The sequence below is a fragment of the Nicotiana tabacum genome, chromosome 7, assembly GCF_000715075.1.
Source record: "Nicotiana tabacum cultivar K326 chromosome 7, ASM71507v2, whole genome shotgun sequence".
In the NCBI taxonomy this organism is placed as follows: Eukaryota; Viridiplantae; Streptophyta; class Magnoliopsida; order Solanales; family Solanaceae; genus Nicotiana; species Nicotiana tabacum.
Genome location: NC_134086.1, coordinates 17,445,445 through 17,459,157, shown reverse-complemented (window position 1 = coordinate 17,459,157; position 13,713 = coordinate 17,445,445). Strand labels below are relative to the sequence as shown.

General features: G+C 38.2%; 1 protein-coding gene across 2 annotated transcripts; it reads left to right on the top strand.

Annotated features, from left to right (window-relative positions):
* Window positions 1-810: 810 nt before the first annotated feature.
* LOC107811115 (AT-hook motif nuclear-localized protein 20-like) lies at window positions 811-12,645 on the top strand. 2 transcript variants are annotated; one of them, XM_016635986.2, is made up of 2 exons: window positions 811-946; window positions 11,549-12,645. In XM_016635986.2, the coding sequence occupies exon 2, from the start codon at window positions 11,604-11,606 to the stop codon at window positions 12,402-12,404; it is 801 nt and encodes a 266-aa protein (XP_016491472.1). In that variant the 5' UTR covers window positions 811-946; window positions 11,549-11,603; the 3' UTR covers window positions 12,405-12,645. The 2 variants fall into 2 exon arrangements, with proteins under 2 accessions (XP_016491472.1, XP_075113079.1); XM_075256978.1 differs by lacking the exon at window positions 811-946 and having other exon boundaries at window positions 11,004-12,645.
* Window positions 12,646-13,713: the final 1,068 nt, after the last annotated feature.

Genomic DNA, 13,713 nt, shown 5'->3' with positions numbered 1-13,713 from the left:
TTATAAAAAGTATAAAAAATGTTCAAATCTTAACTGCATAGCCTTTTAGATTTTAAATTGCATTTTAGAATTTAATTACATTGTTAAATACATCATTTAAATAACTAAAAATCAAAAAATACATTCTTAGGTTAGTTAATTAATTAGGTCATTAGTCAATCATTAGGTAAAATATATAAAATAATTTAGCCACAAATTGGATTTAATTAAAATTTAAGTCCAAAGTGGCTAATTTTGCAAAAGCCTAGTAAAGAAGGAAAAGAGTGGCTCTTTAGAGGTCAAATTCGAACTTGGGCCAGCTTTTGGGCCCAGCTCTTACCCAATTTCCCTCCATCTGCCCCAAACCCGTCCAGCCCAAATACCGATCTGACTCTACCCATATCACTACCCAAACGACGTAGTTTGATACCAAAACTACGTCGTTTGCCCCCTTCCCTCTCATCTCTAACAATATGACCTAATCTCTTCCTTCTACACCAAAATAGGACCCCCTTCCTAATAACTTAGTGGTGCACCTCTCTCCATCTTCAACAGTGAATCGATACCCTTCCCCCATAGAAAAAACCCAGTCGTCCCCCCTAGCTCTATCATCACACAACAGTCTGTCTCTCTTTCTTAATTAGCCTAAGAGAACATCCTTAGTAACTCCATAATTGACTCTCACCTCCCTCATCATTCACACACTCATCCAATATCATTTGAAAATCGATGAGCATAATCAGAGAATACCAAAATTATGAAATTTTGAATAAATACAACTAAAGAAAAAAAAGAGTTGTAGTTGTTTGGTCGATTCCAAAGGATCCTTCTCTGTCATTTCTAGGTTCTTAAGTTGGATCTTACCTGATGGCGAAAGTTATTTCTGCTGTTGTAGCATAGCCGAGTCCGTTTTCAGATTGTCTGGCCTTTGTTTGGTTTAAATTTCTTCTCTGGTGCTGTTTTCAAGGTAATCCTCTACTGCCTCACATGGTTTCTTCTAATATACTGAAAGTTGATTTTCTCCGGATCTATTCTAGTGTGAGATTATCACCTTCCGTTGATTTACTTGTATTTACTATTTGGATTTATGCATTTCGATGAGTTCTTAGCATGAAATAGTTGTCATCTGTTCAATGTATGAAATCATGGTTGATCTATGTTGCATATGTTATTATTGCTTGGATTCAGTAATTTTGAATTCAGTTTTAACACAAAAATAAAGTGTGTATGAACTCGACGAAAATATATTTATAGATTGGGTATGGTGTTATTGAAGTATAAGCAGTCTGTTTGTTTTAATTTCGGCATCTATTTAGCATTCAATACTTGAAAAGGAAAAGGGTAATTGAACAGGGATAAAATTAGAACCTCATTGACGGATATGAAGAAAAGGAGTGAAAAGAACATGAACTAAGATTTAGCCTTTAGTTGAAATGGATAGTTGCGTTGTGTTTTTTTATCGTGTTTGCCTGATTTAAATGTTTCTCAAATATGTAGACTTTACTGTAGTATGAATCAGTATATGAGAACGAGGGCATGAAATTGCTTGAATTAAATGTTCCCACTCTATGATCGTTCATAATGCTCGGTTCTTTATTTACCACAATTAATTTCCATAACTTGTGCCTTTGTAAATAATCTCAAACATAGAAACAAACAAGTTATGAACATTCATAGTTGCTTTTAGCCGCGATTAATAATAAATCATCGTGGTTATAGGTACGGTTCCCGTGGCATAGTTATGATACATAATCCCCAATTTGAGTGTGCATTTCACGTGACTCGACCATAACTTCAAATAAAAATAAAAATCAACTTGTTGTAGATCACAGGTGCATTTCACGTGACGCGATTTGCAATATGTACAAAAACAAACGAGTGAACGACATCGCGACTTGTTTAAATAAATTCCATAATTGTTTAAACTAATTGAAAGTGGTGTAGAAGCATTAACATACAAAAGGTTCTAAAATATGTAATAAATAAGATAATTAGGCCAATTATTAATAGTTGAGCGACCGTGCTAAAATTACGGAATCGGAGAGTGCCTCACACCTTCTCCAGGATTAACAGAATTCCTTACCCGGTCTTCTATGTTCGCAAACTTTAAAACAGAGTCACATTTCCTCGATTTGGGATTTAAAATAAACCAGTGACTTGGGACACCATAAATTATTCCAATTGGCAACTCTCAATTAAATAAATAATCTCATTTCGAATAATATCACTTTAATTGGAAAAACTCCCTATCCCTCGGGGAAAAAGAGGTATGTCAACTTCCGGCAACAACTCCGGCCACAGTCCCTTGGCGTTCTCGAGCTTCTTCTTCATGATATTCAATATTGACTTATTGGAGGACTCCGCTTGCCATTGCCCGCGGGATGATATGGCATGGAGAGTATTCTTTTGATATGCCATTTCTCGAAGAACTCGGCGATCTTTTTCCCAGTGAATTAAGGCCCGTTGTCACAACTGATTTCTTTGGGGAGGCCGAAACCGCACATGATATTCCTCCATATGAAGGAGATCACCTCTTGCTCGCGTATTTGGGCGAATGCACCTACTTCCACCCACTTGGAAAATAGTCTGTTAAAACTAAAAGAAATCGTACATTACCTCGTCCTGCTGGGAGGGGTCTGATGATGTCCATCCCCCATTTGATGAAATGCAGAGGCGAGGTGACTGAGTGGAGGTGCTCTCCCGATTGGTGGATCATAGGGGAGTAAATTTGGCATTGTTCGCATTTTTTTACGAAGTCGGCGGCCTCTTTTTTCATTGTGGGCCAGTAGTAGCCTACTCATATGAGGCATCTGACTAGGGCTTGATTGCCGGTATGAGATCCACACTATCCTTCGTGGGCTTCTTCCAGAACATGTCACGTCTAGTTTGGGCCTAAGAAATTCGCTAGGGGGACGCTATACGTTCTTTTGTACAAGTCGTTGTTAATGACGATGTACCTGGCCGCCTGCATTCAAAGCTTTTTGGCTTATTTTTTTATCATCTAGAAGCACGCCGTCCTGCAAATATGTGACAATACTATTGCGGCAGGCCCAAGTTAGGTTTGTAGTTCGTACCTCGATTTGATCGATCGACGAGTGGAGGAGAGTGACCACATTCCCTTCTCCAATTATGTTTTTAGTCGCCGCTGCCAGTTTGGCAAGGCCATCTGCTTCGATATTATGTGCTCGAGAGATTTGGTTGAGCTGGCATTAAGGGTGTTAAACGATGCGTCGGGCCGGGCTGGGTTGGGATTTTTTGGGCCTGTACGGGTTATAGTCCAAGCCGGTTACGGGTTGGGTCTTACCGGGTTTAACGGGTTCGGGTTCATTCGAGTAAAAATTGAACCGTAAGAGTTACGGGTTGAGGGGCCGGGGCCGGGCCGGGTTTAGTGTATTTTTTAATTTTTTTTTGTATTTTGTATAACTATTGTAGTTATATTAATACAAAGTATTAACATAAAGAATACAAGGAAGATGGGAAAAAAATTCACTTATAAATTGCAAGTGCTACATTTATTTCAAAATTATAAAATTAAAGTTTGCATTTAAAAAGTAAATTAACAAAAAAATAGTAAAACTAAATTTTCATGCATAATAAATTAATAATACTTGATATTAATCTAACAAACTAAAACATTAAACATAAATACGTCTAATAATTTTAAAATAACACAAATTGTCTTAAAATCTTAAATACGAATTTTTGGATGACGCTCAAGACAATACTTTATATGCCTCCTTAAACTGTCTGTGTCAGACCCTGAACGAAGATTTAAGACTTGACCACAATTTTTGCACTTTACTTTCTGACCTTCTTCATTTTCTTCTACCACCTCAAAGTGTTGCCAAAGATATGAGCGCACTCTAGAAGTACGAGACATGATTTAACTTGAATTGAGATTTGAGAATTGAGATTGAGAAATGAGAATTGAGAGATGAGTAAAGAAATGAGGAAGAGGATGGGGTATTTATAGTTTTAGAGAATGTTAATTTTATAAATTGAAAAAAGGTTACATTTTAAAGAAAAAAGAGGCTATTAATGCAATTAAGGGTGTTAAGCAACGGATCCCTGCCAGGGGTGACCGTTGCCAACGGTTAGTGGGCCTACAGATTTAAAAAAAAAATTTAGCCGTTGTACCAGTCCGGTCCGGGCCGATTAAACCGGTACACGGTACTGTTTATGTGGATCGAGTTTGACCGGTCCAGTTAACCGTTAAAAAAAATAAACGGACCAACCCCCTACCCCTCCTACTTAGCCCCACTCGGCCCCTATGTACCGGGACAGTCCGATTTCGATTTTTTCCGGTCTGGGCCGGTCCGGTTACAGGTCAACCCGATCCGTTAGACACCCTTAGCTGGCATTCATCAAACTCAGGTAACAACTTGCAGATCTCGGCCTGGTATTTTTGTAATCTGTGTTCCTTGATTTGGAAAGTCCCTATGACTTGATTGACGATGAGCTAAGAGTCGCAGCGTAGGACGATTCGCTTCGCTCTGTACTTGAGTGCTAATTTTAGTCCTGCAATCATGACCTCATACTCGGCCTCATTGTTAGTCATATTTGGGCATCTTATGGATTGGTGAATTACTTCGCCTGTTGGGACCTCGAGCATGAGTACCAGTTTCGATCCCGACGCGTTAGAAGCGCCATCGGTATACAAAACCCATAGGTCGTGTATTTTGGGGGAAGTACGGGTGGCGTCCTTTTCGACTTCAGGCATTATTTTTGTGCTGAAGTCGGCGAGCACTTGCGACTTTATTGTCGTTCGCGGTTGATAGGTTATATCATGCTCGCTAATTTTATGGCCCATTTGGCCAATCTGCCTGACAGCTACGGTTTGTTCAGAATACTCCTTAGGGGAAATGTCATGACCATCGAGATGGGGTGACACTGGAAATAGGGTCTAAGCTTTCGTGAAGCTACAACCAAAGCCAGGGCTATCTTTTCGAGCTATGGGTACCTCGTTTCGACGTCAACCAGAGTTTTGCTAATATAATAGATGGGAGATTTCATACCTTTGTTTTCTCGAACCAGGACCGCATTCACGGCCACATCAGATACGACTAGGTAGATGAGGAGACGTTCCTCAAGTTCTACCTTAGCGCGTAGTGGGGATGAAGAAAGTTACAACTTTAACTCTTTCAAGGCTTCGATGCACTCAGAGCTCTATTGGAGTCCATTATCTTTCTTGAGTACGCCGAATTATTTATGGCATATGTCAGAGGACCGTGAGATGAACCTCGATAGGGCAGCTATGCGGCTGGTCAGCTTCTATACCTATTTCTTACTAGTTAGGTTCTCCGGTATTCCTTCTATAGCTTTGATTTGGTCAGGGTTGACCTCGATGCCTCGTTGTGATACTAAGAGCTGAGGAACTTTCCTGAGGTTACTCCGAAGGTGAACTTTTCAGGGTTCAATTTCATACCATATCGTCCGAGTATGTCGAAGGCCTCTTTCAAGTGGTCGATGTGATCCTCTTTCCTTTTTGACTTGACCAAAATATCGTCGATGTAGACTTCCATAGTTTTGCCAAGCTGATCTTTGAACCTTTTTTGTCACCAACCTCTGATACATCGCCCCCGTATTTTTCAGTCCGAAAGGCATCACTCTATAGCAGTACGTCCCTTGGTAAGTGATGGAAGTGGTCTTTTCTTGGTCTTCCTCCTCCATGAGGTTCTCATTGTATCATGAGTAGGCGTCTAAGAAACTTAATAGCTAGTACCTAGCCGTTGCGTCAATGAGCTGGTCAATATAGGGTAGTGGGAATGAGTCTTTCGAGAAGGCTTTGTTCAGATCCATGAAGTTTACGCACATATGCCATTTCCTATTCTCCTTTTTCACTATGACCACATTGACGACCCATTAAGGGTACTTTGATAGAGTCGTTTTCCAGTAGTTTTTCAACTTTCTCGCGGACCATGTCATTTATTGCGGAATTGAATTTCTGCCTAACTTGCCATACTAGGGGGTAAAATAGGTCGACGTTCAATTTGTGTGCCGCTTTCTCTTTCGGGATACTCGACATATCTGCATGGGAAAAGGCAAACAAGTCCACGTTGTTAGCTAGAAACTGATGGAATTTACCTGGTTCTTGAAGTTTGTGGCCGATGTAGGATTTTTTTTGTTGTGATCATCCTTGTCGAGTTGTATGGGGTCGAGATCCTCTATGGTTTACGCAATGGCCTATATGATTTTAGGGTCCCTGATGACGTCTTTCCCTTTATCACTACCTGACCCCAACCCTGTTAATTGTTATGCCTCATCTACCTTGCTCTTGGGTGATGCGGTAGCATTCTCGGGCAGTGCGTTGCTCTTCTTAGATGTTGAATACCCCCCAAGGGGTGGGAAATTTGATGACTTGATATAATCTGGAGGGGACAACTTTCATGGCATGTATCTAAGGTCGACCTATGATGGCTTTGAATGCCGTATCCTGGTCCATGATGTGGAACATGGTCTTCAAAGTGACACCGTCGGCCTGGACATGTAGCGTTATTTCTCCAAATGTCCACTCAACTACATTGTTAAAACCCATCAGTGTGATGTAGTGTGGCACTATCCTGTCTATGAGCTTCATTTGTGCGAGAACTCGAGGGTGGATAATGCATACGCAACTCTCATCATCGACCATAATATGTTTTACATCAGTGTCTAAGATGCGTAAAGTAATGACAAAGGCATCATAGTGAGCAAAGACCAAACCGTAGGTATCCTACTCATCGAAGATGATACTTTCTTTGAATTCTTCGTACCGTTCGTGAGTGATTAACCACTTCAGTTTGTGGGTGGTCGTGAAATTTACGCTATTGATTGACGCGTCGTCACCTCCTCCGATGATCATTTGGATGGCTCGAGTTGGGGAGGGCGGTTTTTATGGACCCTGATGCTGTTCTTGTCCTCGAGTAAAGTTTTCCCTTTCTCGTTCGCTCAAAAGTTCTTTCAGATCCCATTGGTGAAGCATGTTCACGATCTCTTGCCTTAGAGCGATGCAGTCCTCGATTTTGTGGCCCCATTCCAGATGGAATTCACAGAGGGCGTTTGACTTTCTTGTGTTTGGATCAGACCTTATCTTCTGCGGCCACTTCACTTTTGGTCTCTCTCGAGTCGTTCTTGTTTAACCCATTATGGAAAGCTGCTACTGTCATTCCTTCTTATACATTGGGTAAGGTCATCCTCAAACGGTTGAATCAGGCAAGGAAATCTCTTAGTCCTTCACTGGGTGATTGTTTAATGGCAAAAATATAATTCACTCTCGCCTCTACTTTCTTAGCCCCGGCATGGTCAGTTACAAACTTGTCGGTCATTTCCTCGAACGTCTCTTTGGAGTGTGCAGGTAGGTGTGAGTACCAAGTTAGTGCTCCCCCGGTAAGGGTTTCACCAAACTTCTTCAGCAATATGGAAGACACTTATTCTTTGGCGAGGTCGTTGCCTTTTACTACGATGACATAGTAAGTCACATAATCCTTAGGGTCTGTCGTGCTATTGTATATTTTCAAGTACGGAACATTTTGAAAGTTTTAGGTATGGTGTGCGGTGCAGTTTCGTCACTGTACGGTTGCTTAATGAAGCGACCGACGTCCCGTTTTGGTAAGAGTTTTGGGGTACCAGGTATTTTGTCTACCCTTTCCTAATGCTTTTTAATTTAGTCACGGAGCATTTTGTTCTCATTCTCCATCTCCTCCATTTTCCTCAAAATGGATGTGAGGGTGTCGTTACCTGCACCACTAACATTGTGAGTAATACCTATTACAGGAGGAGGGTCGTATTGCTCGTCTGTCACTGGTGTGATGCAAACTCTCGTATCTTCTCTATTCGTCCTCTGGGCGGGCTTGTCGAGAATGCCGGTCAGTGTGTTTGTCAACCGCGTCTCGAGTAGCTTTTTTACTGTCGGTGGTGCCTCTTCCGTTGTGGATGTATAGGCCCTTTTACTGTGTGACGCTGCGATGGTGCTTTGAGGTAGGGGTGAACCACTCCACCTAGGGAGGCGTTTGGTGTCACGTCCTCAGTATCTGTTCCAGTGACTTTGTTGATGGTGTTTAGGAGGTTGTTAGTAAGACTGGATACTCCCTTCATTCTTTCCTCTCTATTACCCGCCATGTTCAACTCTGCATGCAAGAAAAGACAAGGTTTTGTGTTGTTTTTTTAGATTTGAAAGAAACTAAGATTTTAACTAGAATCTCCTCACAAACGACACCACATTGTTTGACCAAAAAACAACAATCTTTGGTTAAACTAATAAATCAGTTATTAAGGATGGTTAACCCTAGTTAAAGCTAATAACTTCAGACCTTGAGTTGATAGCACGAAAGACATGATCAGTGAAGAAACGAAATTAAGGTGCTAACAATAAATGTATCGAATGTAATAATGTACATGAAATATCAAGTATTAAATAACAATAAATGACAATAAATATAAATAAGGAGGAAGATTCACCCAATATTGAATGAGGTGAATGATTCCTCCCTCTAACAATGATGAATGACAAGAATATAAGAGAATATTGAGCACTTTCTTGGATCTGGTGAAAATAACAATAGATAAACCAAAAAGTCGAATCCCTCCAGAAAGTTGTTCTTTATATTTATCCAGAGGGCTTACTTTTCAAACATATTCTTATCATATAGAATCTTACATGCCTTTTGCCATATCTCTCATACTATTTATATGAGATATTCCCAAAGAACCCTAAAAAGTACAAACAGAGAGAATATTCCCTCTGAAGATCCCAAGGCAAAACTAGTCGTTACTTCTATCTAAATTGCTCGACCTCGGCCCCGACGACCCACTCAGTGGCTTGCTCGGTCGATCATTGATCGATCTCGGCCAAACTGTCCATATCGATTTGCATGTCACTCATGACAATCATCTCCACGTGCCGAATTTCTCTAGTCTGATTTTGACCCATACAAATGAGGCTATAGATATTAGGCAGATACAGAATCATGAGTTGAAATTTTTGGTTTCTTGTTGTAATTTCAAATTAATATACAATAATAATTGAGTTACAGTTGTATATATTTATAGATATTTAACATATTTTTTAATAAAAATACAAGGTGTACGTAAAAATTACTGGGCTCCCAGGAACCCAATAATTGTACTCTAGATCCGTCACTTATAGCAGATACATGGTGTAATTGAGTAATGGACTCTGGACAAATTTGTCTTTCTATCTCCCCGAGGTAAAAATTTACGTACACATTATCCTCTCCAGACCTTGTGATACTATAATAGGTGTGATGTTGTTATTGTTATTGTTAGTTCTAGGCATACTATAATAGGTATGCTGTTGGTTATTGTTATTGTTGGTTCTAGGCAAATTTGACCCTTTTCCCTGTTATCATTTATGGTACCTACAAATTAAAAGGGTAAATTTAATTTTAAATAATAAGCATCAATTTCGTTCAATTCACTTTTGTCTTACATTCTGTAAAAGGTTAAAGTAACGAGACGGAAGGAATACAATTTTAAATGTTCAAAGTGAACGGCAAAAATTACGTACCGATAATTGTTGGGTTGACAGGCTAAATAATTGATTAACAAAATACGTACACAGTTGGCAACACCTTATACCTATCTTTTCTAATAATTTTTTTTAAGGTCCAGGATAGGAGGAGATATAAAATGATTAGTTGGTTGAAACCAAAACTTTATACTCCCTATATACCTTAGGAATGCAAGCTAGAGAAATTTTTAGGGTTAATTTCATGTGTTGTGCTGAATTTTAATCACTATCATAATAGAATTCACATAATATAGCAATTACATTCACTCATGTTTATTTCAAACCGTATTAACTTGCTGCGATTAAGTGATAGAAGTTGATAGTTAAACAAAATGATATTTATGCATCTATTAATTTGGTGTAAATACTGAATATGAAAATTTAACTGATTTTTTTTCACCTTGAATATTATGTATTCCATAGGTGGAGCCATGATATAAAATTTATGGGTTCGTGATTCTAAATTTTTTAAGTTACTGGATTTTAAATTAATAATTTGTACATATACAATGAATTTTATTAAGACAAATACATATATAATTTGTATCAAAACTACTGAGTTCGATTGGACATGTAGGTTTTACTCTTCCTCCACACATGTAAGATCACCTAAAATATAATTGCAAGTAATATTATATGCATAAAAAATGAAATTAGTAAACAAAAAAATAAATAAATAAATAAATTATCTAGTCTTGTCATCCCCAAACCCTACGCTATTCACCCAAAGCAAAAGCCAAAACATGATTCCGGTCTTATTCCAATATATACGTACGTCGGGGCAAGAGATAGCGACGTGCTTCCCACAATCCCACCTGCCCACGCGCAAACAGACCCCACGATTTTGGACTATTTGGATAGTGACTTCAAAAAAACCCTAATTTCTGTACTCTCTACACTCCTTTTAACACTCACACTAGATATGCGAAGTAATATATTTAAAATTTGCTAATTCACCTAAACTTGATGTCTAAGTATTCTGAATTTTCAAATTCAGAACTTAGTGTGTTGAATTTTTGATTTGCTAATTTAAAATTCAGGACTAAGTATTTTAAATTTTCGAACTACTCATTTAAAATTCAGAACATAAGATTCGAATTTCAAGACATAATTTTCGAATTTTAGGACATGATATCCTGAAGTTTGAATTTTGAGGTTTAAACTCTAGGACGTCGTGTCCTGAAGTTTGAGCGAAATTAGCTAATCTTTAAATATATTGTAAATTGTGAATATATTTTAAACGACATGCTTAGAAGTAGCTACCTGGTGTCATTTCCACCAAAAGTTAGACATATAATTATGTTTAGATACGGAGTGAAACTTATGAGTTCGGAATTATAATTATTTTAAGTTAATGAGTTCTGAATTAATAATTTGTACATATTTATTGATTTTTCTTAATACAAATACATAATTTAAACAAAATCTACTGGGGTTGACTAAACCCGCGACCAACACCGTGGCTCTGCCGGTATATGTTCTTTCTATAAACTACGCACAGAAAAGAAGAAAAAACTCCTCAACTCATCTCTCTAAAATCATTTCTTACTCACCTCTTTTCATGTTCCTCTCTTCATACCTTTTGCAATTAAATATAAAGTTATACATATAATTAGATAAACTCTCTCCTCTATAGTTTTTTCTTTTCAATCTCTTTGTGCTTTATTCTATTTTTTTTTTCCTTTAGGTTTGATTCTTTCCAGGGTTGCTGTTCCTCTTTTTGCATCTGTTCCTTATTTCCCCCTCCACTTAATTAAGATCACTTGTTTCTCTTTAATTTACTTTTCTCTTCTTGTTTTTGTTTGTTCTTTTAATTCCTTTACTTGATTCCATGAACTACTTCTGCATCTAATTCTCTTCCCTTCTTCTAGACTATCTACACCTTTAAAAAAAAAAAAAGTTTCCGTCGTACCCTAATTCTACCTTCAATCTACAAAAGCATATATTTCAAGAAAGTCTGGTCATTCTAGGGTCTAACAGATCAACGAAGTAAGAATTGGTCTTGTGTTTGAGCTAAATTTTTAGTTGATATTTTGTGGAATTTGCAACTCTGGCTAATAGGTGGTGGGGTGGTGGGGTGGGCTTGCCTGGCCTAGAGCCAGGATCTTGCTCACCTATGCTACTAACAAAGCAACTTTCAATAAACGAAAGTAGAAGCAGTGGTGAAAATCAAGAAGACAACGATCGCGAAAATGGTGATCATGAACCTAAAGAAGGTGCTGTTGAAGTTGGCAATCGAAGACCTAGAGGTCGTCCTTCAGGATCAAAGAACAAACCCAAACCACCAATTTTTGTAACCCGCGATAGCCCTAATGCCCTCCGGAGCCACGTTATGGAGGTGGCCGGAGGCACAGATGTGGCCGATAGCATTGCTCAATTCGCGAGGAGACGCCAACGTGGCGTTTGTGTACTGAGTGGGAATGGTTCGGTTGCAAATGTAACCCTAAGGCAACCATCAGCTCCAGGTGTTGTTGTTCTTCAAGGAAGATTCGAAATTTTGTCGTTGACCGGAGCTTTTTTGCCCGGTCCAGCCCCTCCTGGCTCGACCGGGCTAACAGTGTATTTGGCCGGTGGCCAAGGACAGGTGGTTGGTGGTAGTGTTGTTGGACCACTAGTATCTGCTGGACCAGTGATGATAATAGCAGCTACTTTTTCTAATGCAACATATGAAAGATTGCCACTAGAAGAGGAGGAGGACGGCGGAGGCGACGGATGCGGCCAGTCTCCAGTACCGGCCGGAAATTCGCCTCCGGCCTTAGGTTCAAGTGGTGAAAGGCAACAACAACAACAACAACATGAATTGCCTGATCCAACATCACTACCTATATATAATTTTACACCAAATTTATTACCAAATGGTGGACAATTGAATCATGATGCATATGCTAATTGGGCAACTCCTCGACCACCTTATTGAGAAAAAAAAAATTGAGGAATAAAAAGAAAGATAGGAAGAGATGATCACTACAAGGTAATTTTCTATCTGTATTTTGATTTTATACAAAGGAGTTTAATGTTTGTGTTTATAGGAAAATGTTTTGGAAGAAGTATATATAGTTAGGATTGAGAAACTATATATGTACTTTTTCTAAGTAAATAAACATTTTCTCTAGCAGCTTCCATTATGATTGAAATAAAATATGCTTTCCTTTTTTCTCCAATAATTAAATCTATCTTTTAGTTTGTGTTTACCAGAAGAATTATATTGGAAGATGTGTTAATAATGTCTTTGTTGTTGTTTTTCTATTTGTGCTTCAGTTTTTTGACTAGAAAACGATGAATGCAACCATGTGTGTTTATTTAATATATTCAATATTAAATTCCCTTGCACTTTGATTTCTTTTCTCTTCATCAGGATATCATAATAGTTGTCCAAGTACTAAAGAAAGAACAATCCATGTTCCGTAGGTTAAACTATTTTATAATATATATACAAACATTGAATGACAACTAAATAAAACAATTCAATTATTACTTTGTGTTATATATATTCATTATATTCCCTTCCCAACAAATATTACAGAATAGAAGAGTTGACAAAGAGTTCTGGTAATCCCACTTGCAAGAAACACCAAGTGGAATGACTGTCCACTTTTTTTTTTGTTTTTTTTTTTTTTTTTGTAATTTGCGCTTTAAGGAGACGCTGCCTTTTATTTCATAACGAAACAGAGGTTACAACAAAACAAGGTTAACACTAACCCCAGCCACTTTTCAAAGCTAGCATATGTGGGGAGAAACAAAACATATTAACAGTTCAAAAACTTCCAAAAAAATTATTAGACAAGCATATTCCTTCTTTGTTTGTGCCTTATGGAGGCTGTATCTTGTATATCTAGAAAATATGCGCCAACAGTCTGTCTAGGAAGATCCTTAACATCATAAAATTGCCTCTCATGTTCTTCCATGCTTCATTTTGCTAACGCATTTGCAATCTGATTCGTCTCTGTAACAATGTTGAACTATATTAGTTGTCTGAGATTGCATTTAAGTAATAGAATCTATAGAATTTTGAAGTTGCCAAGCAGTGTTGCTCTTTCCCTTTATCATGTTTACAATAATTAGAGTCTCACTTTCCAAGATAATGCTTTGGAATCTATGCGAGATACACCACTGTAAACCATAGGTTATTGCCTGTCCACTTAATTTAATAGAAGAGACAAATGCAATATTGTTGAAGAGTGAAGACAGACTGTTATAAGCAGGCTAGATTAAAGTTTAACTGTAAT

Excerpts from the sequence above, each read along its gene's own strand:
- LOC107811115 (XM_016635986.2), top strand. The coding sequence starts at position 11,604 with ATGCTACTAACAAAGCAACTTTCAATAAACGAAAGTAGAAGCAGTGGT.